Genomic DNA, 27,119 nt, shown 5'->3' with positions numbered 1-27,119 from the left:
GGAGGCTTCCCGTTCCGCGGCAGCGGGGAAGCGCGGCGGGCTGAGCGCCCGCGGGCACCGGCGGGGCGGGGCGGGGGGGGGAGCGGAGCCGCATGGCAGCCGGCGCGGCGGGGCGGGGCGGCGGCGGGAGGAGGAGGAGGAGGAGGAGGAGGAGGAAGAAGGGGGGGAGGAAGGGGGTGCCGGCAGCGGGAGGGAGGAGGGAGCCCGGCGCGCCCCGCCGCGGCGGGGACTTGGCCGGGGCGGCCGGTGACATCACGCGCTGGAGCTGCTGCAGAGGGAGGCGGAAAATGGCTGCTGCGAGGTACCGGGGGAGAACCGGGGACCCCCGCGGGGAGAGCGGCCGTGCCCCCCCCCCCCCCCCACGCGGAGGGCAGCGACCGCGGGGGCGGCGGGTCCGTAGCGGTTCCCCGGGCGGGCGGACCCTGCAACCGCGGCGGGTTTCGCTGTGGCGGGGGGAAAGGATTGGGCACTGCCAGCGGGAGGCATCGCGGCGAGGGGATGAGGGGCCCCGCGCCGCGCTGACCCGCGCTTCGGGTGCCGGGATTTCGGCGGCAGCTGCCGGCGGGAGAGACGGGGCAGCGGCCCGGGGCGCAGCACCGCACCAGCTCTCGTCTGGCTCTTACGCCTTAAGGCGCAGAGCGTGGACGGTGCTCGCGCGGCGGGCGGTGTGGAACTGCACGCTCGCCGAGACGCTCCCCCACGTGGAAAGCCGCGGAGGAGGTGGCCGGTGCCGGGGCTTGGGGCGGCGGGAGCCGCTCCGGAGCGATAACCATCGCCAGAGCCTCGGACTGCAGCGAACCGCAACGTGCTGCAGCAGATGTCACCCCCGGGTTCCCTCCAGCGCCCGGCCGGCGCTGGGGCACCGCGCCTCGCGTCAAAGCTCTGGCCGGGGCGCGTTGCTGATGCAGATAATGGCAGGAGTTCATCTCTGTGGCTATTGCTGCCTCTGGAGCTGTTACTCTGAGGATACTCAGTACTTTCGAACGCTGTTTCAGAGGTCTTTCGAAATGCACATCTAAACTCCCTCATTCTACTAGGCACCCAAAAAAAAAAAAAAAAAGCCACGCGCTAAAAATATATCCAGGTACTGTTTCGCAATATTGGGTTTGCTTGTGTTACTGAGGGAGAAGTTAGGTTAATTCGAGACGAAATTCATACTCTTTTCATGCATCTTTGATGTGAGCACATAAATCCGAGGAACGTTTCCGAAACTTTGTAGAAATAACTAGAATCTCTGTGTGAACATCGGAATAACATTGAAATGTTACCACTTTGTATGACTGCCATAAAACTATAGAAAAGCAGATGTGCAATTTTAGATTAAACTACAAAATACACAAGCTGGAAGGGCAGAGAGGGAAGCATATATGTGGTAGCTGAAATAAGAACAGGAAAAGCGATCTCGAGAATACTAAAATTAATTTATCATTGAGCTAATAACATTGTAGAACTTTACTGTACCCTTAACGTTAGGAAAATCCACTCTCATTGAAAGATTCTTTTGATACCAGGCTGGGGGGCCATGTAAAGAATGAAAAAAAAAAAAAATGTTGGCTTTTAAATCCATAATATTTTATTCTATGAATGTTGTATCGTTTCACGCTATATGCCAACATAGTAAGCCAAAATAGTCAGTCATACTGCTTTGTAAAATGGAAAGTTGCTACACTGCAGCCTTTGATTTGAAGCTTTCCCTCCCTGCCTATGAACTGATAAATGCTATAAGGTTGTGTTGCATCACGTGGTACAATATTGAAATCTTTCCTAATACCGCAGTACACTGCAGTAAAATGGTTTTAATGCAGATTACCTGGAGATTATTCAAACGGTTCATGTTGCTTCCCTGTAACGTGAAGCTAATCAGTGGGATCCCCCCGGCAACGCGCTGCCCTGCTGCAGTGCTTCGCTGCAGTATCTTGCAGGAGCAGGAAACTTTTCGACACCTTTCGCTCTGCACTGATTTCTGGTTTCAGAATGGGATGGTAGAGGAAATGTAGCACAGCAGTGACTGCACGGTGAGTTGCAGAGAACTGAGAGGGAACAGTTATTTTCACATTGTTCTCTGGTAATAGTGCATAGAAAATGTTTGATAGGCAAATCTCTAATGTTAGCTTGTTAGTTTAAGGTTTATAGCTTTTCCTTTCTAAGATTTGGAGCTTCGTTGGTGTCTTGAGGATAATATTTTGCCAAAAGGATGTAATAAATTTCATAACAACTGCTTTTTTTTTTTTTTTTTTTTTTTCAAATGCAAAAGAGAGTACAGTTTAGTACAAGAAATGCTGACGTGTGATTTTTCAGAGAGCTACTGCTCCAGGCTTCTGAGTCAACCGTCTCACATGTATACCAAACTGCTGCTACGGCTTGCTTTATGTTCATTACTGCTCTGTGTTTGTTAAATACTGCAGGGTTTGGTAGTGTGGTTAAAATATTACTTCCATGATGAATAAAGTTTAAGTTGCTGAAGTTATTTCACATTAAAAATAAGCAAACTATATGTGGGTAATTCCCTCCCTCCTCCCCCAAATACTAATAAAGAGAAATTAAAAGAAGCTTTGTATGTATAGTGGTTTTAATCCAAGATTATTGACAGAATTTTTTTCAGGGAACTTTTCATAAATCTTAAGGATGATAAACAGAGAAGAGAAAAGGAATGAAGAGAGAAGGTTAAAACAAAACCTCTCAGCTGAGATTTGACCTCAGAAGGAGAATCCCAGAGGTGAAGCTATTTCAGAGAAGAGGAAGTAAAAGAAGGTAACAAAGTCTTAAAACTAGTTGTGACAACAGCGTGTGGAATGGCAAGGGAGGTCAGAAAACAGATCTAAATTGTTGAGAGGCTGAATTAAGTCCAGAAGGATTTTATAATCTAAGAAGTCAGCTGTCAACCCTGAAATAAATAAGGGGTACTACTGCTGTTTCAGAGTACGCATGATGCGGCCGCACTTTTGCAGAGACGTGAGAAGGTGGGAGGTAGCATCCTGCAGATGTTTGTTTTGATGGGGATCACAGGGAAACAGAGCAGTGACAAAGTCAGGGGCACGGCTGAAGGTTTCGGCAGGAGGCTTGGAAGCAGCTTTTTACCTGAGCAGTGCTGAGGAAGGAGGTGGTGATAAATACTTGGGCAGAGGGATGAGAAAGGAAAGTTCTGTTTCAGAGACTCCACAGAAAGGATTGGCCAGCAAAGGTCTGGAGTGGAAAGGGACAGAACAGGACAGGACAGGAGGATGTTTCTCAGGTCACAGTCACTTTTGAATGCAGTTGTCTACCTGTTTTTCCAAGTTTCGTGAGGGCAGGGAACAGCACAGAAATTATGTCAAACTTCTGCAGTTTAATGGAAGAGCTGAGCAAGGAATGTGTTGTAGCAGCAGCAGCGGCACTCGTGCAGGGAGGCCAGGCAGTGCTGACCTAAAATATTCTTTCAGCCAGTCTCTCACGACACCCTGTTCTGACTTAGCAGTCTTGCCCAGCAAGGCTGAGGGCAGAGATATTTTCTTCCCTTAACCTTGCCCTGTGTGCAGAATTGCAGTACCATCTATGGACTAGTGCATATTCCTTGATAATGTACGTGAGGTTCAGAAACACTTTTTAAAAGAAACTAAAAATCCTAGCTGAGTACCGTGGGTTAGGCTGAAAGGAGAAAAATAAAATTACAAAAAGAAAATACGATGGTATTTTGAGTGGAGAAACCATGTCTGCAGAGATCTTCTGACCTCCCCTAGTATGAGCTGTGGGATTCAAGGGCACTCTGAAATTCTGCGAAGGCACCTCTCTGCTCCTACAGATTCAGGCCTTGTGGGTTTCATTTTGCAATTATAAGACTCCCTGTATCAATGAGCCAAAAGAAAAAGGTCACATGCTAGGTCTGATGACGTGGACATAAGAATAGGAGATGATACATGATACGATTTCAGAAGAGTTGCAGAGTAAGTGAAAGGGTAAGATCATTGCCTTTCACTGGAATGTAGGCATGCTTTAAGGACTATGTTTCTATTAATTAATTATAATTAAGTAAAATATTCTGCTTAAAATGACTACTTAACTGGTTAGAAGGGTTCTCTAATCATCTAATACTTCTTAACAAAATATTTGGTTTTTATCTAATCAAACAGGAACCAAAGTAAATACAGTAAAAACCAAAGAAGCAAGCAAAGTAAATGCAGAAAATATTATAGTATCTGAGTATTATCAACCTAATTCAATGAAATAATTGACTTTCCCCTCAATATTCTACTTCACGGGTTATGTGTTGTCTTCAGTGTGCCTCCTTGCTGTTTAAGTATGATATATGAGATGATGTTGTGGGAGATTCTGGTAGGTGATTAAACCCTATAAAATACATTCTTCAGCTGAAAGAATAACAATTTCCAGCTTGATATAGGCATCACATTTCAAAAAACTCTGTTACCTGAAATGATATGTTCTAAATGCAGCAAGGATAATGCAAATCTTTGTTCTACAAAGCTTGTTAAATTGTTTGCTCTATACAGTGCTTTGTACATTTGGAAGGCACACTAGCATTAGTTAATTCTCACAGTATCCTTGAAATTAAGTAAGTATGTATTATTATTTCAGATCCTTTGAAAAGAGAGGCTAAATTGTAAAGGTTGTATGATTTACTCAAGACCAAACTGTGTGATTCCAGTACTACGGACTAGACTCCTCCATGACTGGAACATTTTGCTGTCTGCAGATGTCTTAGGTGACCATGTAAAATCAAATTTCTGCCTGCCTGCTTTGTATATGTAGAGGTAATTGTCCTTATTTTGTAGGTGCATCAACTCACACAACTTGCATGTTTTGATTCCGTTTATTAGACTGAATGCAAATTGAACTATGAGCCATGCAGTTGTGCACTCACAGCTTACAGTGTTGCTGGAAAAATGCTGGCAGGAATTCTGTGAGCATAAATTGACTTTGCAGACAAAGAGGCTGATCTTAAGCCTAGATGGAAATATACTGTTAAAGCTCCTCTTGCCTTTTTTTTTTTTTTTTTTTTTTTTTTTTTAGTAGCAGTGGAATGCCCCTTTGTCCTTGGTTAAAATTTGCTCTGTATTCACTTTTGGCAGTCTTTAATGTCGCAGTTGTCAATCTGAATGTGGTCTTGGATCCCAGAGGGAATTGCACTTCATTAGTATTTTATATATATAATTGGAAGTTGTTTAAGGATTGTTTCAGATCGATATACAGCAGTTGTCATTCATCTCATATTAATTTACAAAGTTAGGTTGAACTACATACACTAAAAAGACATTTAGTTTTACAGGAGGGGAAAAAATAGCTCTAATAAGGTTTGAAGTTGTTATCCTTGCGGGGAAGATGCCTTTCTGTCAATTCTCCTAAGTGCACGCAGAACTTATCTTAGTTGCAGTAATATTCCCTGGAGTAAGAAGACAATGTATACGCTCCTTATTCTAGCACATTACCTTTAATAGTAATGCAGATTTTTTTTTTTTTTTTTTTTTTTTTTAAACTGGAGATCATCAAGTTCATTCCCTTCTACCAACATGCTGCAAAAACAGAGCAATTGAGGAAGAGCTTTGGAGTTAAAGAGCAGGCACTTTACCAGGCATGGCTTCTAATCTATCATCACTCACCTATGACAGCCGGTAAAGAGATATGAGTAGAGATAGTTAAGATCCTGCTAGATTATTAAATACTGACCAGAGCTCAAGCCTGGAATTTCCTAGCTGCCATTTCACTTCTGTGCTCTTAGAGTTGAAGGGAGAATGTCACTAACAGTAATGCTTTGGGGCATCACAGCTTATTGAAAGATCTAAGATAGCTTATGCCACTTTATAAAAAGAGTAAGATGCATCCTCCTATGAACTCTCACGTCAGGTTATCAGAGAGTTTATTTGAGCAAGTCCACTTTGTAAGTACCTTAGTTCCATATGGAAAGTATGTCTGATATGTTTTTCAGCCTCTTAGGAAAAGGGTATCTGACTGCTTGACCTGTTACACAGTGCAAGTGCACAGTTTTTGCACCTCAGTACCTGCATGTGGTCAGACTTTCCCTAATGATGTTGCCTTCCCATAAACACCTTTAGACAAAATAAACAAATACATCACTGGTCTTTAACCTTTATAATTTGGGAGCTGTTAAGATGTGTTGTATTGAATTACCCAAGCCAGGTCAGAATGAGTACAGCCAAGCGTTGAACCCTGCAGATCCATGCTGACTTGTTTTTCCTCCCAGGCTACCTACTGCTTCTAAGAGTTTGGATATATTAACCTGTAGAAGAGTTTTCATGTGACTATTCAAATTCCTGTAGTTTAGATGTGTCATCCAGTTCAATAAATAAACTGATTTTTGTTGGTCTGCATATTAATACACTTTGAGTATGGCATTTGTGAACAAGCAAATCGAAGTGGGTATTAGTCTTCCATCTGTCAGCTGTGAAATAGCTATTTAATAAAGATACTAATTTGTGATGTAGAATTAAGATAACTTCCTGCATCTTGTTGTTTTGCATCTTGTTATCTTTATGGGGGTCTTTCACTGAGTGCGGGATTAAAATACAGATAAGTAAATGTATGTGGTTTATAGGCATCTGAGGTATCCAAGCTCCTATTTAAACTCAGTTCAATCACTGGGACCCAGAGAACAATACGCTGCCCTAAATGTACATGTTTAACGCAACATGAAGTACCTGGAGTTAGTAACCCCCCTCATGAGCCTGGAAGAGGGTCTGGGCCCCAGGTGAGATATGTGCCCATCAGAAGAGGCAGTTGGAGGCCAGGCGTAATAATTTATGGTATCTAAGACTGCACCATGCATTTCTTTTTAGGCAACTGAATTGAGCCCTAGAGCATTTGAAATAAGATGAATTGCTCTCCAGGGAGCTCTGATTGTGTTTAACAGGGGCTTGACTCTTATGACTGTTGGAGTTGCTCAAGGCTGAGACGTCTCCAAAGGAACGGCAGTTGTGATAAAAGACCTGTGGGACATTTGCACTTCTGAGTAGCAGCCAAAGGCCAAGCAGAATACAAGAGGACACTGGTGCTAGACAGTTATGTTTAGGAAGCCAGATTGATCCCTAGATTGCTAGTGAATACAATGGTAACTCGGACACCTGGTGCAACAGTGACATATAAATGTAAGCATCTTAATCTAGAACTGAATCTTGTACTGAAATCCCAACAATTATGCTAGGTTGCTATCTTGAAATTTATGAAAATGAACGCTGTGTTTCACTATTAGTTGAATAAATTATTAGTTAGAACAAAAGTTTAGTACTTCTAGATATACTAAATATACCTGCTTAATAAATTCATTATTTATCCTTTCCTCTCACTCAGTATTACAAATAAAATGAATGGTTTGATGCAAAAATTAGAGCTTTTCATTTTCCAATAATTTTCATCCAGCTTTTGATTTAAGCCACAGTCCTACAAAGGGCTTTAGCATATTTTGGTATTAATGTTATTTTGTAGAACCAGATTGCTAAAACTCACAGAATAGAGGGTGTTCCTGTGAAAAATAATAATGGCTTTGTTAATTCCTTGGGCCACTCAAATGGATTTTAATGTGTGGGACAAGTTAGGGGCCAAATTCTGTGTACAATCCTGTGCACTGTAAATGCTGCTGAGGCTTTGAAGCCATTGAGACAATCTGCGTAAATAAGGCTAGAAGATGTTGCTTTACCATGAATAGCAACACTTCTTAGAAAAGGATCTTGGATGATTTCATAGCTAGTCACACCAGGACAGCGATCTAAAGTCAGGAAGTGAGCTGTTGGATATCAGTAATAAAAATCATGTAGTTTTGTCCTTGCTGTGGAAGACAAGTGGGATCATTTCTGTGCAGTTTTAGTCTTCGAAGTTGCAGTAATGTTCTGATAGATGCTCCTCCAGATTTCCAGCTGAATTTGGAACACAGCAATACTGATGATTCTGGAAAATCTTTACTCTCTATTTCTCAGCTGAGAGCAGTAGATTTGTGCTTTTAAGTCATATTTTCCCATAAAATGTCTAAGATGTCACACTGTAAATCTTTTGAGCAGTAACAACACTTTTGCATTCTTCCAACTCTACCTAATTCCACTGAAATTATTAGTCAATCTTACACTGCTTTCAGGGGAATAAGATTAGAACCCACAACAGGGCATATAACATATTTAAATATGGTCATACCTTCCATCATACGCTTGCTTCAGAGAACTGGGAATTTTGAGACTTCAGTGCAGCCCAGGAGTTTTACACCAACATTGTATTTATATCCTGACAAGTTCCATGTAAAATGCCACAGTCTAGGTAACACAAACCAAATCTGTGACTACCACTCATTATGCTGAATTGGAAATAAATAGTTTTGAGTGAAGTAGATGACTTTCTAGCCCAGTAAAGGGTTTTGGATTTGGGTTTGGTTTTCTTCCAAGTAAAACTGGGATTATCAAAGGCTGAATTTAGAGGCTAGGTAATATAAAATGTTAGTACTTTATTATGGATCTGTGTTGCACAATAGTGGTACTGTTTCTTGTGTTGCTGAAATCAGTGGCAAAGCCCTTTTTTAAGCCGGCAGAATTGAGTGGGCCTACAATCTCATGTTGTAAATTTGTAATACTTTACACTGCGTTTACTGAAAGGAAAGAGAAATAATGATCTCAGCATGCCATCTGCCAACTCTCCAGCTGAATGGAACAGACTATGTCAGTCAAAGGGTGAGATATGTCTTTAAATTACTTTTGTGGTTTTGTGGGGTTTTTTGTTCTGGCTTTTTGGGTTGCTTAGTAACAATATTCTGTGTGCAAATTCGTAGCATCTGTGCAGAATGTGAGGTGTTAACATGTTTGTAAAAATTAAGAGTCCAATTAATGTTTCCTCTGCAGAGCTTTAACATTAAATGGCTCCTTCCCTTTTTTTCTCCCCTTCTAAAAATTACCTGCTTTTAGAAAAAGTAAAGACAGATTTGTGTCTTAGAACAGTGTAAAATAATAAATTTGCGTTTCAGTACTTCTCAAATAAGTAGCTATTGCTTTTAAATGGAGAATACAGCAGAATTAAGTAACTTGGAAAACATAAGTGGATTTCAAAGGTCTTATAATTCTGTCTCTGTGGTTAGTAGCTGCACACAGGGTAATGTCTGTGAACGATTACATATCTTCCAATTAAACCACTGAACAAAGCACTCTGTCAGAAATCTTACTTGATGACTTGCAGAACTGTGTTAGATTTAAAACAGAGAATCAAATACACTTTAACAGACTTCATACTCCATCTTTTTGGCTCCATATAGCAGAAGGTCTACTGGAATCTATCCTACTATTCAAAATCTATTCAAAAATAAAAGAAGCTAATATAGGATGTGTTGGACCAAACCAGCTTCTATAAGGAGACATACCTACCCCTGTACAGTCACTAAACAGTCAGTAGGGAGAAGCAGGCTCTCCCAGACTGTAAGTCATCTGCTGTCTTTTAGATACGTGTCTTAGGGTGAGATGAATCACCTCTCTTTCTGTGGTGACTGAGCCAAATGTGGCTAGACAACCTCTCACTTTTAAGGCAGTTCAGGTTTGGTAAAATTAATCCCACTACCCAAGATTTTTTTCCCCCCAACGATACAGTATGTTTTGCCTTTGATCAGTTTTGGCAAATAAAAGATTTTAGAGGGGGGGGCATCTGCAGCAGTCCTGACTCAGACAAGGTTCACATTGACTCCAGTGGGAGAACAGGGTGAGAAAACACTGCAGGACTTCTCTTCCAGTAAGTGAAGTATTTTACTGTTCCTTTTCTTCATTAGAGACATTGTGTTCTATGTTTCCATTCCCTTTAATTACTGGCTAGAGATGATGCCAGCAGACAGTTAGGTATTATCCCCAGGGCCCATGGATTGTCACAATAAATTCTGTGAAAAGACATAGTTTGATTAATGTCTACTGCAGGAGCTGAAGCCATAGCTCCATAACACAGAAATACTAACAATCAACTACTGCACTCTGTTCCTTTTACTTGGCAATGTAATAATTTTGTCATTTTATCTGTAGCGTTCGCAGTTGAGCTGATGCCCAGCAGAGCAGAGGGGACTTGGCCAGTCACTGTTGCTGCCCCACAACTTCTTTCCTGCCTTGGCCCCTTCAAAAACAGCAGGAGTAACAGGACTGAGCACAAGCCTCGGAAAGCTGCCAGAAGGCTTTCAGACTCCTGCTGGAAGCTAAAGGAATAGATCAAGCCCATCCCTCCTCCATGACTATTTGTGAAATCCATTCCTTATTTCTCTCAGCATCCTATGTAGCTTATATTTTGACTTGGCAGCTGTTAAGACTTTTGGTGAAATCAGTTTAGCTGTTTACTAGTACACCCTTCCACCCCAGGCAAGAATCTTGACAGCTCAGAAGAGCTTTATAGATAACACAGACAAAATGCTGAGCTCCGAGTCCTGCCATGACCATGGTAAAAATTGTCCCTAGCTTTGAGTGGCAGGATGGATTTTCATGGATCCAGGTGCTTGTCTGATGTAAGTACTGTGCAAGGGATTTTGCCGGCCACGGCCTTCACAGTGGCTACCAGTGGCACCAGGCTGCTGCTGTGGGCTCTGAACATCCAGAAGTCCATGTCTGTTGACTTCATTAAGCTGTATAACATGTATGCCAGCCTGATACAAAAGCTGTTGGAGTTGCTACTGATGTGTACAAGGTTGGCACAGTGTGTATGTGAATAGCCCCAGTGCCACGGGGAATCATTGCTTACCCTCCATGCTGTGAACAGCCGGTGTCTTCAGTGCGTCCCTGGAAATCCCAGGCTGGCTTGCTAACCCTGTGCAAGTGCAGGCTGCAAGAATGTCCCGTGGCTCAGAGAATATTTGTCTTGATACAAAATGAGAGACAATATACAGGCTGTTCGAGAACTACACGGAAATAAAAAAAAAAATATATAGAAGTCAGCTGTTAGTCTTAGCACACGGGCAACTCTAATTTCAGTGCAATTCTGCTGATCTTTATGTGGGCTTATAGGAGAGTAATGAAATAGCTCGCAACTGCCAAGGGCCAAGGAGGGGAAAGCACAAAGTAGTTCATTTGAGAATCAAAGAACTGGGCGATGGAGACTGCTGTGCTGGGTTGACCAGAGGTAGAAGTTAACATCTTTGTGTCAGATGAGAAATGTTAACCTGACTGGGGTATGTACTCAAAAACATTTTGAAAAAGAAGGAAGAATACTGATGTCCAATGTGATTGCATACACCAGCTGCTTTAAATCCAGTATATTGTTGTTCATAAAAACATGCCATTTCATTCTGGACCTCACCTATCCCTAGTGAGGTCAGTGCTGAAACTTTTCTTCCTTTGGGTTCTGCTTTGTCTAGATAAACATACAGAATGTATATAATGAATAAACATTCATTTGAATGATCCCTTCCTGTGATATGAAGATCCACTTGGCATGGATCAGTGGTAGAACGAGGCCTCCAGTGATTCCTGTTAGGCATAGATATTCAGGCTGCTTCCAGAATTTACATGAGATGGATGTTTCCCAGTCTTTCTAACTCTCTTTAAAGAAAATTAATGTGAATTTTTGCAAACGCAGTCTCCTTTCTTCAGCAGGGCAGTACTTAATCCTACGGCTATCACACTCAACATATTCTGCATAAAAGCATGATTTAACTCTGTTTTTAATGGATATTTCTTATGCTGCTTGCCTCGTTGTATCAGTAAACAAGTTCACAAGAGCGCAGCTGTCTTTCACAAATTAACAAGTTCACCCCTGTGTGAAAAGCCAGATCTGCTGATGCACAGCACAGACATGGTGAATAGTGGTGAGCTGGGCTTCTGCAAACGAATTGACGTTGTTTCTTGGAGCACTGCAGCCAGATTTTCTCAGTTTGACATAATAGCCCCATGTAATTCTCCTTTCCTAGCTCTGAGTTACATTTTTGACAGGCTCTGCATGAGGCACTAGACTTGATTCCGACTGATTGAGGCCAAGTAAATCACAAATCATGCTGTCACATCTGGAAATTCATGAGTTTTCAGCTATGTAAAAGTACTTCACTTCTACGAACTGTCAGTTTAAACCATATGTTTGTTGGAAAGAAGATCAAGGTTTGACAAAACCACATTTTCTATTTGTTGGTTTTATCTGATTTAATAATTTTAAAGTAGAAAATATCTTCTCTGAGTATAATGGAAACACTTAAATGAACTGGTTACATTTCCAGTAGTTTAATAATGTACGTTACATTTTATACTTTCACGTAAGGCATATCAGCTTAATTAGAAAAATAAAGCATGAAGCATGACTTGTTCCCTTCTCTCAGTGCATAACTTCAGTGCTTTTAAAAAGCCCAGAAACGGTCCTTTGCTTTTAAAATGCTGTTTTATGTAAGCAAAGGATTTAGCTGTAAATTTGGGTTTGAGTTCTCCTTGTTGCTGTTATTCTTCATGAAGCATCCCAGCTCTCTTCCAGTCCTCAGCCCGTCATTTCTTTTGTACCTCAAATTTTCCACTGCCAGAATGTGTCATCCCTTACCCAGTCAGTTGTCCTGGATTCTTCTGGGTTGGTTTTCTGTGGCTGCCATTGTACATCTTGCTGCCTGTGAGATGATTAATAGAGCCCTGGAAGTCATACATCCCTCTTAATGGCATGTATAGCTAGTACTTTCCTTCCTTCTAGGGAAAGTTTGTATCACACCTGTACTTTTCAGTCAGAGGCTGGACTGAACGCTTTTGCTGGGGCAAATGTAGTAGTAACAGAGATTCCAGCCAGGAGATGGATTAGGCACGGCAGTAATATGGAAGCAAGGGCTCTGAGTGAGAGCTGTTTTCTGTACAGAGTTGTGGAGACAACTGTCTGATGTACATGTATTGAGCAGACCATCTCCCATCTTTCAGGGGAAATACTATAGGCTGCTTGGCTAGTTTTTACTTCCTTATCAGGATATTTTCACACAAGTTAATTAGCAATATCCAGGAATCAGAGGGATATTTGGGGCTTTTTAACATATTCTTGTAACATTCCTGTGGCATGACACAGTAACAGCTATTTTTCCTATGACATCCTGCAGGCAGTGTCTGTGTGACAAGAAAACCATTTAACAATGAAAAAATTCACCCTATTTGATTTTGTAAATGATAATTCACTACAAATTGGAGAGACTTCTTGGATACAGGACCTTCCCAGTGATGACAATGAACTAGAAAGACTTCTGAAACCAAATGAGCACGTGCTAGTAAACTGGCCTGTGGGAGAAAGAAAGACAGAAAAGCACCTGGTGAAAGTTGTGTACATGAGTGGTGAGTGCAATTCCAGAACATTTGTCTGATACGAAATTCGAATCTAGTTGTAAGGTATTGCTACGTGATTTTCTGTGCTTTGGCCTTTTTTTTTCCCATTACTTCAGATGACCCCCAAGAGCTGGTAGAAATGATGCAAAAGATATTACGAGCAGATGAAATTACAAAAATACAAGTCCTTGGAAAAGGCAAGAGGAAGAGGATAGAAATGATATTCTCAGAAAGTGAGGACAGTGACCTGAATAAAGAACAGGTGAGTTTCTGTCTTTATGTGCCTGATATTGGTAGGCCTATATAGAAAAAATAGACTGTAACTATTGATTCTTCACAATATAATACACAACATATGTATAGTAAAGGTAGGAATATGTATAAGAAACATGTTACTTCAGCACAACAACCTGTCAGAGTAATCATTTAGGCCAAAAGATTCTGTCTTTTGCTATTAAAATAGAAAAGTGTTATTCAAGACTTGGATGCTCTGTAGCTCCATTACATTTTCTCCCATAAGACAACAATCTGACCACTGCATAAGAAAGGGAAGGGACCAGGTTTTCTGAGCTTTTCATTGTGCTGAGAGCTGCAATGACAAAATGGAGGGAAAGAAAACATAAATCTTAATAAAAAGTTAGAAACATATTTTTCAAAAATACTAGCCAAGAATATCAAATGCACAGTGAATAAAAGTTTATGGTATACTATGAGATAGTGTAATGAAAGGCTCTATAGGAATGCAAAGGCACTATTATGTTCTTGTTTACAGGGGAAGATGATGAAACATATAAAAAGAAAGAAATCATTGCAGGCTTCTGCTCCTGCCACCATCCTGAGTCAACTTGAAACATCTTTAATTAACAAACAGGTAAACATCTCATCTTCAGCAATTCTAATGTATTAAGCAAAAGCAAACTGAAATGTATTTCTTTAGGGGCATGTAAGAGTTCTGTTTTAGTGAAGCTAACAGTTCTAAAGGATGCTATCTTAGAAAACTGGTGAATGGAGAATGGAGAGAAGTACCTAACAGTTATGTATGATGCTGACATTTCATTTTTAATTTTAATAGGAGTGCTAATAGTAATTCAGTAACAGCTATTATTAAAATGCACCTAGTCTTTTTACACATTCTGTATGCAAAGAAAATATTCAGATTTAGCCAAACATTTTAATGTTAGTTTTAATGTTTTATGTTGTTGTTGCTCTAGATAGCATGCTTTTTTTTTTTTTTTTTCAGAGAGAACCGTATTCAGGAAGCAACTTTCTGTACAGTGAAAGTAGCAGTGATGATGAAGAGCCTTTATTTCAACTATCCAAGGTAGAACTGTGTGCCAAAATAAAAAGTCTCAAGAGGAGGCTGACAGATACCATGAGAGAAAACTGCCGCCTAAGGCAGTCCCTGGTGATGCTTCAAGGTAAAGTCAGGGGAAGTATTTTGATGAAGAGGAAAGCCTGAAGGTCATGGAAAGCTTGATTTATAAGAGGCCATTTGGATGAGAATTATTGATGCTTAAGCACCTGACGTGATCAAGGCCTACCATTAACATCAAAGTCTCTGATGCATGGCAACATTTAGAAAAAACTTATACAGAGGCCATGCAATCATTGAGTTAGAAATTAAAAAATCTGTCTAGATTCTGTCAGTTGTTCCCAAGAGAACCTTTCCATATGCTGTGTATAACCATTAGCTAAGCTTAAACACTCCACTGACCAGTCCAGCTAACCTTATTTATTAGCAGTCTTTCCTGTTCTACTGAAATTTCATAGAATCATAGAATACCAGGTTTTAAGGGATCTCAAGGATCACCTGGTCCAATCTTTCTCGGCAAAATCATGGACTAGACAAGATGGCCTAGCACCCTGTCCAGCTGAACCTTAAAAGTGTCCAATGTTGGGGAATCCACCACTTCCCTGGGGAGATTATTCCAGTGGCTGTTTCATTGTGAAAAATTTTCCTCTTGTGTCCAATCAGAATCTCCCCAGAAGTAACTTGTACCCACTACTCCTCATCTTTTCTACCTGACTCCTTGTAAAAAGGAAGTCTCCATCTTTTTTGTAGCCATCCTTTAAGTACTTGAACATGGTGATAACGTCTCCCCTAAGCCTTATCTTCTCAAGGCAGAACAAATGCAGTTGTCTCAGCCTTTCTTCATAAGTCAGGCTTTCCAGACCTTTGATCATCATTGTGGTCCTTCTCTGTTCTCTCTCCAGTCTGTCCACATCTTTTTTGTATAGCAGAAACCAAAACTGAGCACAGTATTCCAGGTGTGGCCTGACAAACACTGAGTAGAGTGGGATAACGAGTTCTTTCTCTGCCTGTGATGTCCTTGTTGATGCAACCCAGCATCCTACTGCCTTTCTTTGCCACTGCAGCTTACTGTTCTCTCATAATGAGCTTGTTCACCAGGACCCCCAGGTCCCTTTTCACAGAACTGCTCCCCAGCTGGGTAGATCCCAGCCTGTGCTGCATTCCTGGATTATGATTTCCCAGGTGCAAGGCCTTACACTTGTCCTTGCTGAACTTCCCAACGTTCTTGTTAGCCCACTTTTCCAGCCTATCCAGGTCTTCCTGCAGGGTGGCTCTCCCTTCTGAAGTTTCCACTTCCCCACTCAGTTTGGTATCATCATCAAACTTCATCAGGGTGCACTTGATCCCATCATCCAGATCACTGATGAAGATATTAAACAGCATTGGGCCTAACAACCATCCCTGGGGGTCTTCACTTGTGACAGGGTGCCAGTCTGAAAAGGAGCCATTTACCACCACCCTCTGGGTGCAGCCTGCCAGCGAGTTCCCCACCCACCGCACAGACCACTTGTCTAGACTGTAACGCACCAGTTTCTCTAGGAGGGGGCTGTGGGGAACCCTATCAAAAGCCTCGGACAAATCCAGGCAGACAATGTTCACTGCTCGCCCCACATCAACCAAGCAGGTTACTTTGTCATAGAAGTCGATTAGGTTTGTCAAGCAAAATTTGCCCTTGGTGAATCCATGCTGACTTTTCCCAATCACGTGCTTCATTTCACTTGTGATAGCCTCCAGGAGGATTCGCTCCATAACCTTCCCAGGGACTGAAGTAAAATTGACGGGCCTGTAATTGCCTGGATCCTCCTTTAAGCCCTTCTGGTACATGGGGGTGACATGAGCCTTCTTCCAGTCTTCTGGGATGTCTCCTGATCTCCACAACTTCTTAAAGATTATGGAGAGCAGTCTTGCAACAACATCAGCCAGCTTTCAACATCCTTGGGTGGAAAATGTCAGGGCCCATCGATTTGTAGGGGTCAAGCTCCTGCAGCAGTTCACATACCAGCTCTTCCTTCACTAACAATAGGTCTGTGTTTGCATCAGCCTGGATTTTTGGTCCCACGGCCTTGGGCCCAGCAATGCTGGTAAAGACAAAGTGTTGAGAACCTGTGCCTTTTCAGTGGTATTGGTGACTAATTCACCTCTCCTGTTTAACAGAAGGCCAGTATTTTCCTTCAGTTTCTGCTTTTTGTTTACATACCTGAAGCACCCGTCCTTGTAGCTTTTTGACATCTCTGGCCAATTTCTATTCGAGCTGTGCTTTTGCTTTTCTAACTGCATCTGCACACCCTGACAATGTCTTTGTAGTTCTCAACAGGTATTTGTCCATTTTTCCATCTCTGCTGCTTCTCTCTTGGTTTTGAGCAGACTCAGAAGCTTGCAGTTAAGCCAGGGGGTCTCTTGTTCTGCCTTCTTCCCTTACCTCCGAAGGGGATGAACTGTTTTTATGCTTGCAGGGGAGCATTCTAGAAAAACTCCCAGCACTTGCTAGCTCCTTTAGCATCCATGGAACCCTCCCATGGAATCCCTCCCAGCTGAGCCTGGAGTGAGTTGAAGTTTGCTCTTCTAAAATCTAAAACCTTTGTCTTAGTACTAAGCTTCAGTGTGCTCAGCAGGATCCCAAACTCCATGATGTTGTGATTACTGCAGCCAAGGCTATTGCTAACCGAGATATTACAGAGCAGGTGTTCTTGGTTTGTGAGTAGCAAGTCCAGCAGTGCCTCACTCTTTGTTGGCACATCTAACATTTCTATGAGGAAGCAGTCCTCTACACAATCCAGAAACTTGATGGATGACATGTGAACTGCTGTATTGTTCTTCCAACAAATGTCTGGGTACTTGAAGTCACTCCTAAAAAACAGGTTCTGTTGACAGAGAGCGTGATTCTTTCTCCTCTTCTTCCTTGCCTGTCTTTACAAAAGAGCCTATAGCCATCCATCGTGATCCTCCAGTCTTGTGAGTTGTCCCACCACTTTTCAGTTATTCCTATAATAACTTTCTGACTGGGCATAGAGCTCCAGTTCCTCCTGTTTGTTCCCCAGGCTGTGTGTATTGGTATACTCAATGTTGTACTCAAGGTGCTTGGTCTTTTGGTTCACATCTTGGAAGGCAGCTAAGGAACATCTGTGGCTGCTCTGGTTGGCCTGGCTTATTCCCCAGTTGGTTGTGATAGCGTGAGTGTTGCCACTTTGGACCCTGCTCTCTGAGTCCTGCAGTTTAAAGCCTGCCTCACTAAGTTGGCCAGCCTGCTGCTGAAGATTCCATTGCCCCTTCTAGACAGGTGGATCCCATCCCTCCCTGGTAGGCTATAGTCATTGAAGAATGTCCTATTGTCATAAAAACCAAAACCCTTACAACAGCACCAGGCACAAAGCCAGAAGTTGATTTGCATTATACATCTATTTCTGGCTGCACCCCTGCCTCTAACTGGTAAAATGGAAGAAAATACAACTTAGGCACCAATAATTTTCGCTTGCACCCCCAGGGCTTTGTAGCCTTCCTTGATTCTGCCCAGGTTCCAGCTTGCAGCATCATTCGTGCCCACATGAAAGAGTAGCAATGGATAGTAGTCTGTGCTCTTGACAAGTTGTGGCACCCTTTTGGGAACATCTCAGACCTTATCTCCCAGAAGGCAGCATAGCTCTCGTGACTCCCTGTCAGGGTGGCACATGGGTGCCTCAGGGCCCCGCAACAGAGAGTCACCCACCATGAGCACTCGTCACTTCTTTTGCAGAATCCACTGTGTGCTGCTGGTACAGTTGCTCCTTGCAGACCTTGCTCATGGGTGTCTGCAGCTGTTAGAGCTTCATATCTGGTTTTGGTTGTAATGCTGGAGGGTGGGGATTGAAGCAGAGTCCTCCTTTGGTGGGTCACCAGGGTCCAAGGTGCCTCATTCTCTGTGGCGTCCACCACAGGCACATGGTTCTGAAACCACTTACCTATCTCCATCTCAGCCCCTCTGATACTGTGCAGCCTTTTAACTGTTTAGTTTTATTTGTTCTGGAATTATTTGATTTCTAATTGCTTTGATAATTCCTCATTACTGATAATTTGAGTTAGTTGCAGGTGCAACAAATGTAGTCCTTTCCCAGAGGGGAACCATTTTTTTCTTTTATAAATAAATCCTTAGTAATGATCTCTGAAGCCCCTCTTAGTTGTCCCTGTCCCTTACGCTGGGGGAGCCAAGGCTGAATCAAAAATTTCAAAGCATCAATGTATTAATAAAGTTTAAAGAGGATTTGCTCCTTCCCTTGCCAGCTACATCATACCAACCCCAGACAGCCTAGTATCTCTCTTATTTTTTTATTGTCATATAATTTGTCAAATGTTTATTAGTTTCATTGCCCACCTGATTCCATTCCCTGTGTTATTCATCTTGGTTTGAATCATCCATCTGTACCCTTTTGAATATTATTTTTAAAAATTTTGTTAGCGCCTGACAACACTTCTTACACTTTTAGGTCCATTTGCCTTCCATCTTAAGCACTTGTATTGGTCTTTTACAGTATTTTCTGTAATTTGGTGATTCTGTAACTTGCTGATTCTTCATCCCTTGCATCCTTTTTGCTCTCAATTTATTCTTCTTAATGGACTCAATAAAAATTTATATTTGAAAATAAATATTACTTGGAGAAAATGTTATTTGAAATATATTCTCTATAGATTTAAAAAGACGGAAAAAGTCTATGCAGTCTATGTAACTTCTTTGAAACAAAACAAAAAAAAAAGACATAACATTACTTAGCCCATATGTAATAGCTTTACAGACTTGTAGAGGTTTTGAGAGAGCGAAAAGAAAAAGAGAAATAGCCTGTGGAGTGCCATGATGGGTGTAAACTAATGGTGCCTCTTAGCCTTGCAGAGAACTGATCTATCATTTTCTAGAAACAGAGGCCAGATCTTATGGGTGGGGACAGCAGAATGTCAGGAAAACATTTGAAAGAATAGGGAAAAAAATATGTTAAAGCATATTCGCTGAGTACTTTGACACTTTTGCATTACGTCAGGAATTTAATTGCAAAAACATACATGCTTATGTAATTAGAGTCTGAAAGCTTCAATTACTATTTTACTCCTCACTTTCCATTTGATTTCAGTGTTGCCACAGGCAGTCACCCATTTTGAGGAACTGGTAGGGATGGCTGAAGCACTGCTCAAAGGGGGAGTGACATCATCTACGTCCAGTCTGCATTCACATGCTGTTTGGAAAGCATCTAACAATCCATTAGCAGATTCATATGCAGCTATGCATAGTAACTCCAGCTCACCAATAACTTTGAATGTGGAAGATGAGGAGCAACAGACTGAAAAACAGGTCAGTTAAAAGGCAATTTCAGGCATAAAAATTAAAACTTTATACAATACAAACTTTACTGCTATAGTATAACAAATATCAAAAATAAGCATCAGTAAAAATCAATGTTGTCATCATTCAGCTGATGACATGGCTAATGAGCTTCTTTTGTGCAGAAGGCTCTTTCCATGAGAAACCCTAGACTTAATTCAGTGTGCTGGTACACTCTCAAACTCGCTTTGCTTTTGGTGGCTTTGCAAATCTGTGACTAAGGGCAGAATGTGGGTGCACAAAGAAAATACTGCGATCCAGGGATAACTTTCAGCCTAATGTTTTGGATGCCAAAGGGGCATGGTAGTGTTTCAGAGATAAGCTAAGAAAAATATCAGCAGTCTGTTTAAACTGTAAGAAGTAAATGGAGAATGGTATGTTTCTGCTCTTGTTCCAGACACGAGCCAGTAGTTAAGTAGAAATACATACATATATAAATACCAAGTAAAGATGTTCTCCTATTCTCTGTACTTCTGAGAGCATAATTGGGAAATCTGAGGCACAGAGGCTGTACATGAAAAATATAAAGATGAAAAATATAAAGATACAACCAAAATATTTTTTCTAGCTTCTGCATTCGCAATTGACATAAACATTCTTATACACTGAGTCATGTCAGTCAGTGAAAATCATTCTCGTGTGTTGTCAGGGGGTCCTAAAAACCGAAGAAATCTATTAAGAAGTATCAATGTGTGATGTTTTGACTGAATACTGCAGTACATAAAATTAGACCTAACATCTCCAGAGAAATAAAAAGACCTAACTTTCTAAGCAACCTAGCTTTACTTAATAGAGGTAGCTCAAAATTGCCCATGAGGAGTGTTCAAATGCTTGGGCTGTACGACTGCTGTGTGTAGAAGTGACTCTCAAAGCCCAGGACCAGATGTCACAGTTCTTAGGGCATGTCTGCTTGGAGGCAGGAATATCAGCTTGGGCATACTGCCATGCTCCCAAGGCTGTACAGAATCCGCGCCAGAACTGGACTGCAGCCAGCCTGCATGGAGTGCAAGCAGAAGGATTTAGATATGTCTGAACATGTCCTGTCTCCACTAGTGAGTAATAAAGATCGCTTGGTGAAGTGTTTGCTAGGATGAATGGGGTCTTTAGTCTGCCGCACACTTGCTTCTGAAGAAAAAATCAACCTGCATGCATAGATGCAAACGTTGAGTCCTATGCAAGTTTAGCATTGATCTCAAGCACACAGTTTGCAGAGATTACTTTTGAAATTGTGGTTTAAAAAATATCTCAGATGTAATACTATATAATATTTATAGAGAACTGCAATAGTTATGTCTATGACCAATTTTGTTTTCCAGTTCAAGATCGAAAAGTGGCAGATTGCACTTTGTAACAAGAGCAAACCTCAAAAGTTTATAAATGACTTGATGCAAGCACTTTATACACATGAATACATGGCTACACACAGCCTCACAGGTGCAAAGTCCTCCTCTTCAAAGGATAAAGCGGCAAAACCAGCTATGAATCAGAATGAAGTTCAGGAAATCATAGGTGATGACTTGTTAACATTACTCAATGTGGCACTGACTTGACAGAGGGCTTTCTCTGAGGGAGGGACAGTAATGTTTAACAGCTGGTCTACTCAGGTGATGTGCTGTTTCCTATTTCCTTCTTTGGCTACATACTTTTTTAAACCATCTGTTACAAATACTGTCAGTGAAATGCTAAGTAGTAGAATTTTTATTGTGTGAATTTTGTGGCATTTATTTAAGTGGCTGTTCAGGCACAGTAATATTGTGAATTTTTTTAGCCTCTGAAAGGTTAACTTACAACAGTCAGGCTTGGAGCATGATGATAATGGATAAGGGAAGGCAAATAGAGGACACACTTGGATCAAATTTAAAATTATGTCTGCTATATTCCGAAGTTAGTGAATGTTATGAATTCTGACATTCGAAATAGCGCTGGAGGCAAAATGAGACAATAAGTATAGAAGACAGGAATAGTGATCAGAGAAGCAAACAAAATTTGTTTTATACTGAGGTTTAAGGCAGAAAATGCTGGGTGCATAGAAAAGAGAATCATTTCAGATGGAAGTAGCAGCATTAAAGAAAACAGTATATTGTGAGCACATGAAGCCAGATTTTTACTGGATTCACAGTTATAGCTTAATACTTGAGGAACATAGCCTAAATTCCTGTACTAGAACCCCTCCCCCATTGCCATTCCCTTGGACTTCCCCAGTTCTCTGGGTTCGCTTCCCAGCTTAGCTCCTGTTCCTGTACCTTGGTCCAGTTTTGTGGAAGTCGAAAGCTGCAAATTGCAGAAACCTCTTTTCCTTAAGAACCTAGCTGGAGAAAAAGGCCCAAAGTCAAGGGAGAGAAAAGGAAAGTGTATGTAAGATGGTGAAAATATATTTAGAGGTGGTAATATGAGACAATTTCAGAATGATGTATGAGAAAAATTTAAAACATTTAATGCGAAGAGAAGAATGGTTGGGCTCAATGATCTTAATGGTCTTTTCAACCTAAATGATTCTATGAATCTAAGAGCTACTAGTGACTTTTCTAAAGGTGGATTCTGGGGAAGGGTCTAGGCAAAACTGAGAAGGGAAGCAGAGAAGATAATCAGGACATTGAATACAGCATGCTGTGGGGAATTCAGTGACAAAGGGGAGCCTATAGAGAAGCCAGAGATGACTGTTAAGGGAAATGATAACACTCCAGGATTCGAATAGAAAAGTGTCAACATTATACAAGAGAAAAAGAAAAATAAGAAGCAAGCTTGGGATTTAGTAGATGAGATTATGTAAAGATGGAAACTGTAAGACTTCAAAATTAAATTAAAGGGGGAAAAAAACCAAGGAAAGATATTGGAGAAGAGGGGAACAGGAATTGCATACCTGATGTTGAGTCCTGTTAGCATTGCATTCAAAACAGCTGGGCAAAACAGAAAGGACATTGTTAGGGAAAGAGACAGCACCTGCAAATACAAAATAATGAACAAAACCTGTAAGATTCAGAGGTATAAGGACTGATGAGGATAGGAAAAGGACTCTGATCAAGAACAGAGCAAAGGCAGAGAGGATGAGAAAGTCACACATTACTCACTACAGGAAGCCCTTGTGGCCCTGGAGTTCCCTTTGAGTGTTCCAAGAACAGGCACAGCAATATGGAAGGCACAGAGAAAAGCAAGAGCTGGCATGTGCAAAATCTACGAAGTTGTGTGTGAAAACATCGAAGTAACTTGAGCTGAAGCTGAAGTAGCTGGAAATTTCAAAGATGCAAGGAATGCATTTTAAATCACACATTTGTTGTTTCCCTGATTTGGAGGCGTTATATGTATCATCTCTTTATTTTGCAGGAATCACAAAACAGTTGTTTCCAAACACAGATGATGCTTTAATTAGGCGAATGATGGGACAAAAACTGAACAATTGCACCAAGAAGCCAATTTTAAGCAAAGATCTTAACTCAGGTGCTTTTCAGAAGCATAGTTTTTGGTAAGTCTTAAAAAAAGAATTGCAGCCTGCCATGTGTAATTCCTTATATTACTCTATGGTAACAAAATCTAAAAGCAGTCTTAAAATTATCATAAAGGTATGTGTTCATACGTGCATTGCCAAATAGGTAAATATTTTCATAACCTTATACAAAAATTCAGAAGCAGTCCAGCTTAACATTACAGCACAAAAAAGGTCGTTCATTCTAGACAAAGAAGCACAAGGCTATTAAATTACAGGAGAATACAGAAGTAAACAAACACATAGAGTTGCTTTGATCAATATGTCTATTTTCGATTTGGCATTATTTACTTTCCTTATCATTCTCTGTAGGCTCTCCAGAGACCAGTCAATTCCATTTTCATGTCACCTGTTGTGCCTCAATTAACCCACAAGCAAAGATAAGGAAAAATCACATATCGTTTGTACCTACTGATGAAAGTACTGTAGGAGAGCTAAATTAGCAGTCTTTTACCACCAGAAAAGACTAAATTGGGGCAGAGAATTATTAAATAACATCTTGCTTGTTATGGGCATTCTTACCTTGTAAACAAGACTAGCCTAAAATTAAACTAATTTCTGTCATCACTGAAGTCAGCTATTTGCATAGTACTGTTTCCACATATACCAGATGTACATATCACAGAATAGTCAAGGTTGTGAGGAACATCTGTAAATTGGCTAGTCCATCCCCTGCTGCTCAAAGCAGAGTCACCTAGACCAGGCTGCTCAGAGTCATGTACAGTTCAGCTGAGTATCTCCAAAGATGGAGACCACAACTTCTCTGGGCAACCTGTTCCAGTGTTTGCTCACAGTGAAAAAGTGTTTCCTGATGTTCAGATGGCACCTCCTGTGGTTCAGTTTCTGCCCATTGCCTCTGGTTCTGCCCCTGGGCACCACTGAGAAGAGGGTCCATCTTCTTTACACCCTCCCATCAGATATTAATACAAATAGATAGGATCTGCTTGAGTCTTCTTGAGGCTACCATGTCCCACCTCTCTCAGCCTCTCCTCAGGAACAGGATAAAAGATTAACAAGGAGCAGGGTAAGAGATAAAAAATCAGTGGGATGGTGTCATGGTTTGAAGCTGGCTGGTTCAAGCCCTGCCTCCAGACAGACAGGGAAAACAGATTTGTCCTTACTTACACTTTCCATACTGAAGGAATAATTTATTTCTTCTTAGTTCAGTTATCTTGTGCATGTTTTAAAATTCATATTTGCAACTGTGAGACATGTCATAATAACAAAAAAAACAAATCAAACCAAAAAAAAAAAACACAAAAAAAAACACGAAATAAAACCACCCCAAGATATTTGACTATGTTATGACACAATTGTTTGAAAAGTAGCAGTGCTTTCCTGCTAGAATTCCTCTCTAAGCCACCTGGTAGTACTCCATGGACCACCAGTTGTCTGTGAATTACTACTTGAGAAATACTCGGATAACATCTATTGGAAGAATCCACATACACAAGTTTTCCCATCTGGAAACAATAAACAAATACACCAGCATGGCTAAAATAGTTTCCTATGTTAATGCGTTTTTCCTAGAGATGAGAAGGTTTTGTAAAACAAAGGTCCTCTGTATTTGTAACATACAGTGTGCATTGATTCACTGTAGCATTTTTCCTTGTCCTTGATACAGGTGGTAAAAATAACAGCACAGAAACACAGACTCTGTCTTCTTAGAAAGTATTAAATATGAAATATATTTAAGATCTTTATCTTCACCAGATGAATCCATAAATTTTGCTAATTCCTGAGTCTTCTCATGTACAGACACAATATTCCTGACACCTTGATGGGAGGATCTTGAGCTAGCACTATAACAATTCTGGCTTGTTTTTTAATATCACCTATAGACCTTTCAGTTTAAACTTGATATCTTAAAAATGCCATTGTATCTGTTACTGATAAGCAATTATATAAAATCCAGTCCTTTATCCATTGAAACCAATGCAAATATTGCCTGCATAGTCTCTCTTGAATGGATGCTTATTAGAATGAATTTCCAATGGATTCATTTTACGTCTGTTCAGAATTTCCTCACTGTAAAAGCATTTAAGCACCTTATAAGTAATCAAGATAATGGTGGTGACCCTTTAACACAGATGACACAAGTTTTCTCTGTAAGAAAATTAGAATTTAAAAGTGCTCATACTCTCACTGTTACTCCTTCAGTTCACCTTCCAGCAATGAAGTACAGAGAGGGGTCAAGAGAAAATCCTATTGTGCAGTACTTTTAAAAACAAATTACACACAAGTTATTAACGTTTAAAACTGGTGATACCGCAGTTTTGATTTCCTCCCTTGCTGCTTTTCCTTCTTGCCTACCTCCTCCACCTTTCCCAAGAATACAATTATGATGCAAGAGAAGGAATTTGGAGTCAAATCCAATGAGACAATCACCATCTCAGATCCATAAGGCTGAGGTGAAACAAGGAAAAGGAGAACGTGTCAGTGAACTAGTTAACTATCTAATAAACAAACTGCTGCTTGGAAACTAAGAACAGTAGTAACTGCACATTTAATGTTAGTATCTTAAGCTTAGATATAAATTGTCTCAACAGTGGTTCAACAGCTGCTTCTCAGGGCATCATCTCTTCAGCCGTTCCTCCCAGTACACAAGACCAGCAGAATGATGATTCACCAGCTGCTAATGAACAAATTCAGCAAAGTGACAGCCATCTGACTCCTCCACCTCCCACCCCACAAGGTCAACAGGAATGTTCCAAGCCTACTTCTTCTAAGATGGAGTTTCATCTCACCAGAAGCTCACTGGCACCCTCTCCCACCCAGGGTTGTGGACAGGATCTCAGGAATTCAGACAAGGAATAACAGAAGGTATTTCATACCAGTTCAAATTCTCAATGGAGATAAAGAAGTAGCATAAAAAAAAAAAAAAAAAAAAATCGAAAAATGGGCCTAGCAACAGCGGACAGAGATACTGCAATCAGAACAGAAACCTGAGAACCATTTTCCGAAACAAATTAAAATCCCACAGCCTAGAAAAAAAACGAAGGCATATTAATATCTTTGGCTTTAAGATATTATTAAACATATGCATGTTATGCAGTAATTCAAAAAAATATAAACTTGTTCTGAAGAATATAAGTAGACTTCCCCTTAGTTAGAAAAAAACATTATTTAAAGTAATACCAGAAGAATGTATAAGAGGAACCTTAATCCCCTTGCTTTCACCTTGACAGCTGATGGAAAACCGCTTTACTGATCAGAGAAAGCTATTGCATACTAATACAGAAAAGATATAGAGGTATGAAAACAGAAAGATTTCCTAGCGAAATGAAGACTATGGCCAGCACAGGGTTAGAAAGCACAGGACCACATGAGCAGAGAAGAAGAAATAAAACAGATACTTAAGGATGCTGTTAACCTGGAAAGAAGAAAACATTCTTAGGGCAATGAAACTGCAATTCTCAAGATGTCTGCAGGGAAGCAGCAGCTCATTTTTAACCTCTTAAAATTGGAAAGGCAATGAAAGAAGCCAAGGAAGAGTCCTCCAGGGCAGCCTGTTTAGCTGTGGAGACCGTGGCTTCTCTCACAGGCCTTCTGCTGCTGGTGCTCTGCTGGTTTGGCAGCTCTCACTCTCTCTTCTTTCCTGAACATCAGGTCCACAGGATGAGGGTGCCTGATCCCTCCAATTTGGAAATGGAGGAAAATCTCTTGGAAACAACTAGTGAAGGGCAGAGTTGCCAGCCTCTACTCCCTTGTGTTTTGATTTGGGTATACTACCTCTTGCTTAGAGAGAGGGTGGACAGGTAGAGCATTCCT

General features: G+C 41.0%; 1 protein-coding gene across 4 annotated transcripts; it reads left to right on the top strand.

The window, feature by feature from the left end:
• The first annotated feature begins 175 nt into the window (after positions 1-175).
• Positions 176-26,281, top strand: BEND6 (BEN domain containing 6). Of its 4 annotated transcripts, XM_042803326.1 has the most exons (11): positions 176-301; positions 2,591-2,751; positions 4,570-4,745; positions 12,995-13,223; positions 13,331-13,476; positions 13,987-14,085; positions 14,455-14,632; positions 19,620-19,837; positions 21,184-21,376; positions 23,189-23,327; positions 25,898-26,281. In XM_042803326.1, the coding sequence occupies exons 4-11, from the start codon at positions 13,028-13,030 to the stop codon at positions 26,163-26,165; spliced, it is 1,437 nt and encodes a 478-aa protein (XP_042659260.1). In that variant the 5' UTR covers positions 176-301; positions 2,591-2,751; positions 4,570-4,745; positions 12,995-13,027; the 3' UTR covers positions 26,166-26,281. The 4 variants fall into 4 exon arrangements, with proteins under 4 accessions (XP_042659260.1, XP_042659258.1, XP_032865784.1 ...); XM_042803324.1 differs by lacking the exon at positions 4,570-4,745; XM_033009893.2 differs by lacking the exon at positions 4,570-4,745 and having other exon boundaries at positions 176-2,015.
• Positions 26,282-27,119: the final 838 nt, after the last annotated feature.

Source organism: Tyto alba, unplaced genomic scaffold (genome assembly GCF_018691265.1).
Source record: "Tyto alba isolate M040663 unplaced genomic scaffold, T.alba_DEE_v4.0 Super-Scaffold_40, whole genome shotgun sequence".
Taxonomy (NCBI): Eukaryota; Metazoa; Chordata; class Aves; order Strigiformes; family Tytonidae; genus Tyto; species Tyto alba.
The sequence above is the reverse complement of the archived record's forward strand: the minus strand, read 5'-3'. Positions and strand labels throughout refer to the sequence as shown.

Bases quoted from the DNA above. Each gene is read 5' to 3' on its own strand.
- BEND6 (XM_042803324.1), top strand. From the start codon at position 13,028: ATGAAAAAATTCACCCTATTTGATTTTGTAAATGATAATTCACTACAA. The intron at 13,477-13,986 runs GTGAGTTTCTGT...TCTTGTTTACAG, and splicing joins GTGACCTGAATAAAGAACAG to GGGAAGATGATGAAACATAT. The intron at 19,838-21,183 runs GTCAGTTAAAAG...TTTGTTTTCCAG, and splicing joins AGCAACAGACTGAAAAACAG to TTCAAGATCGAAAAGTGGCA.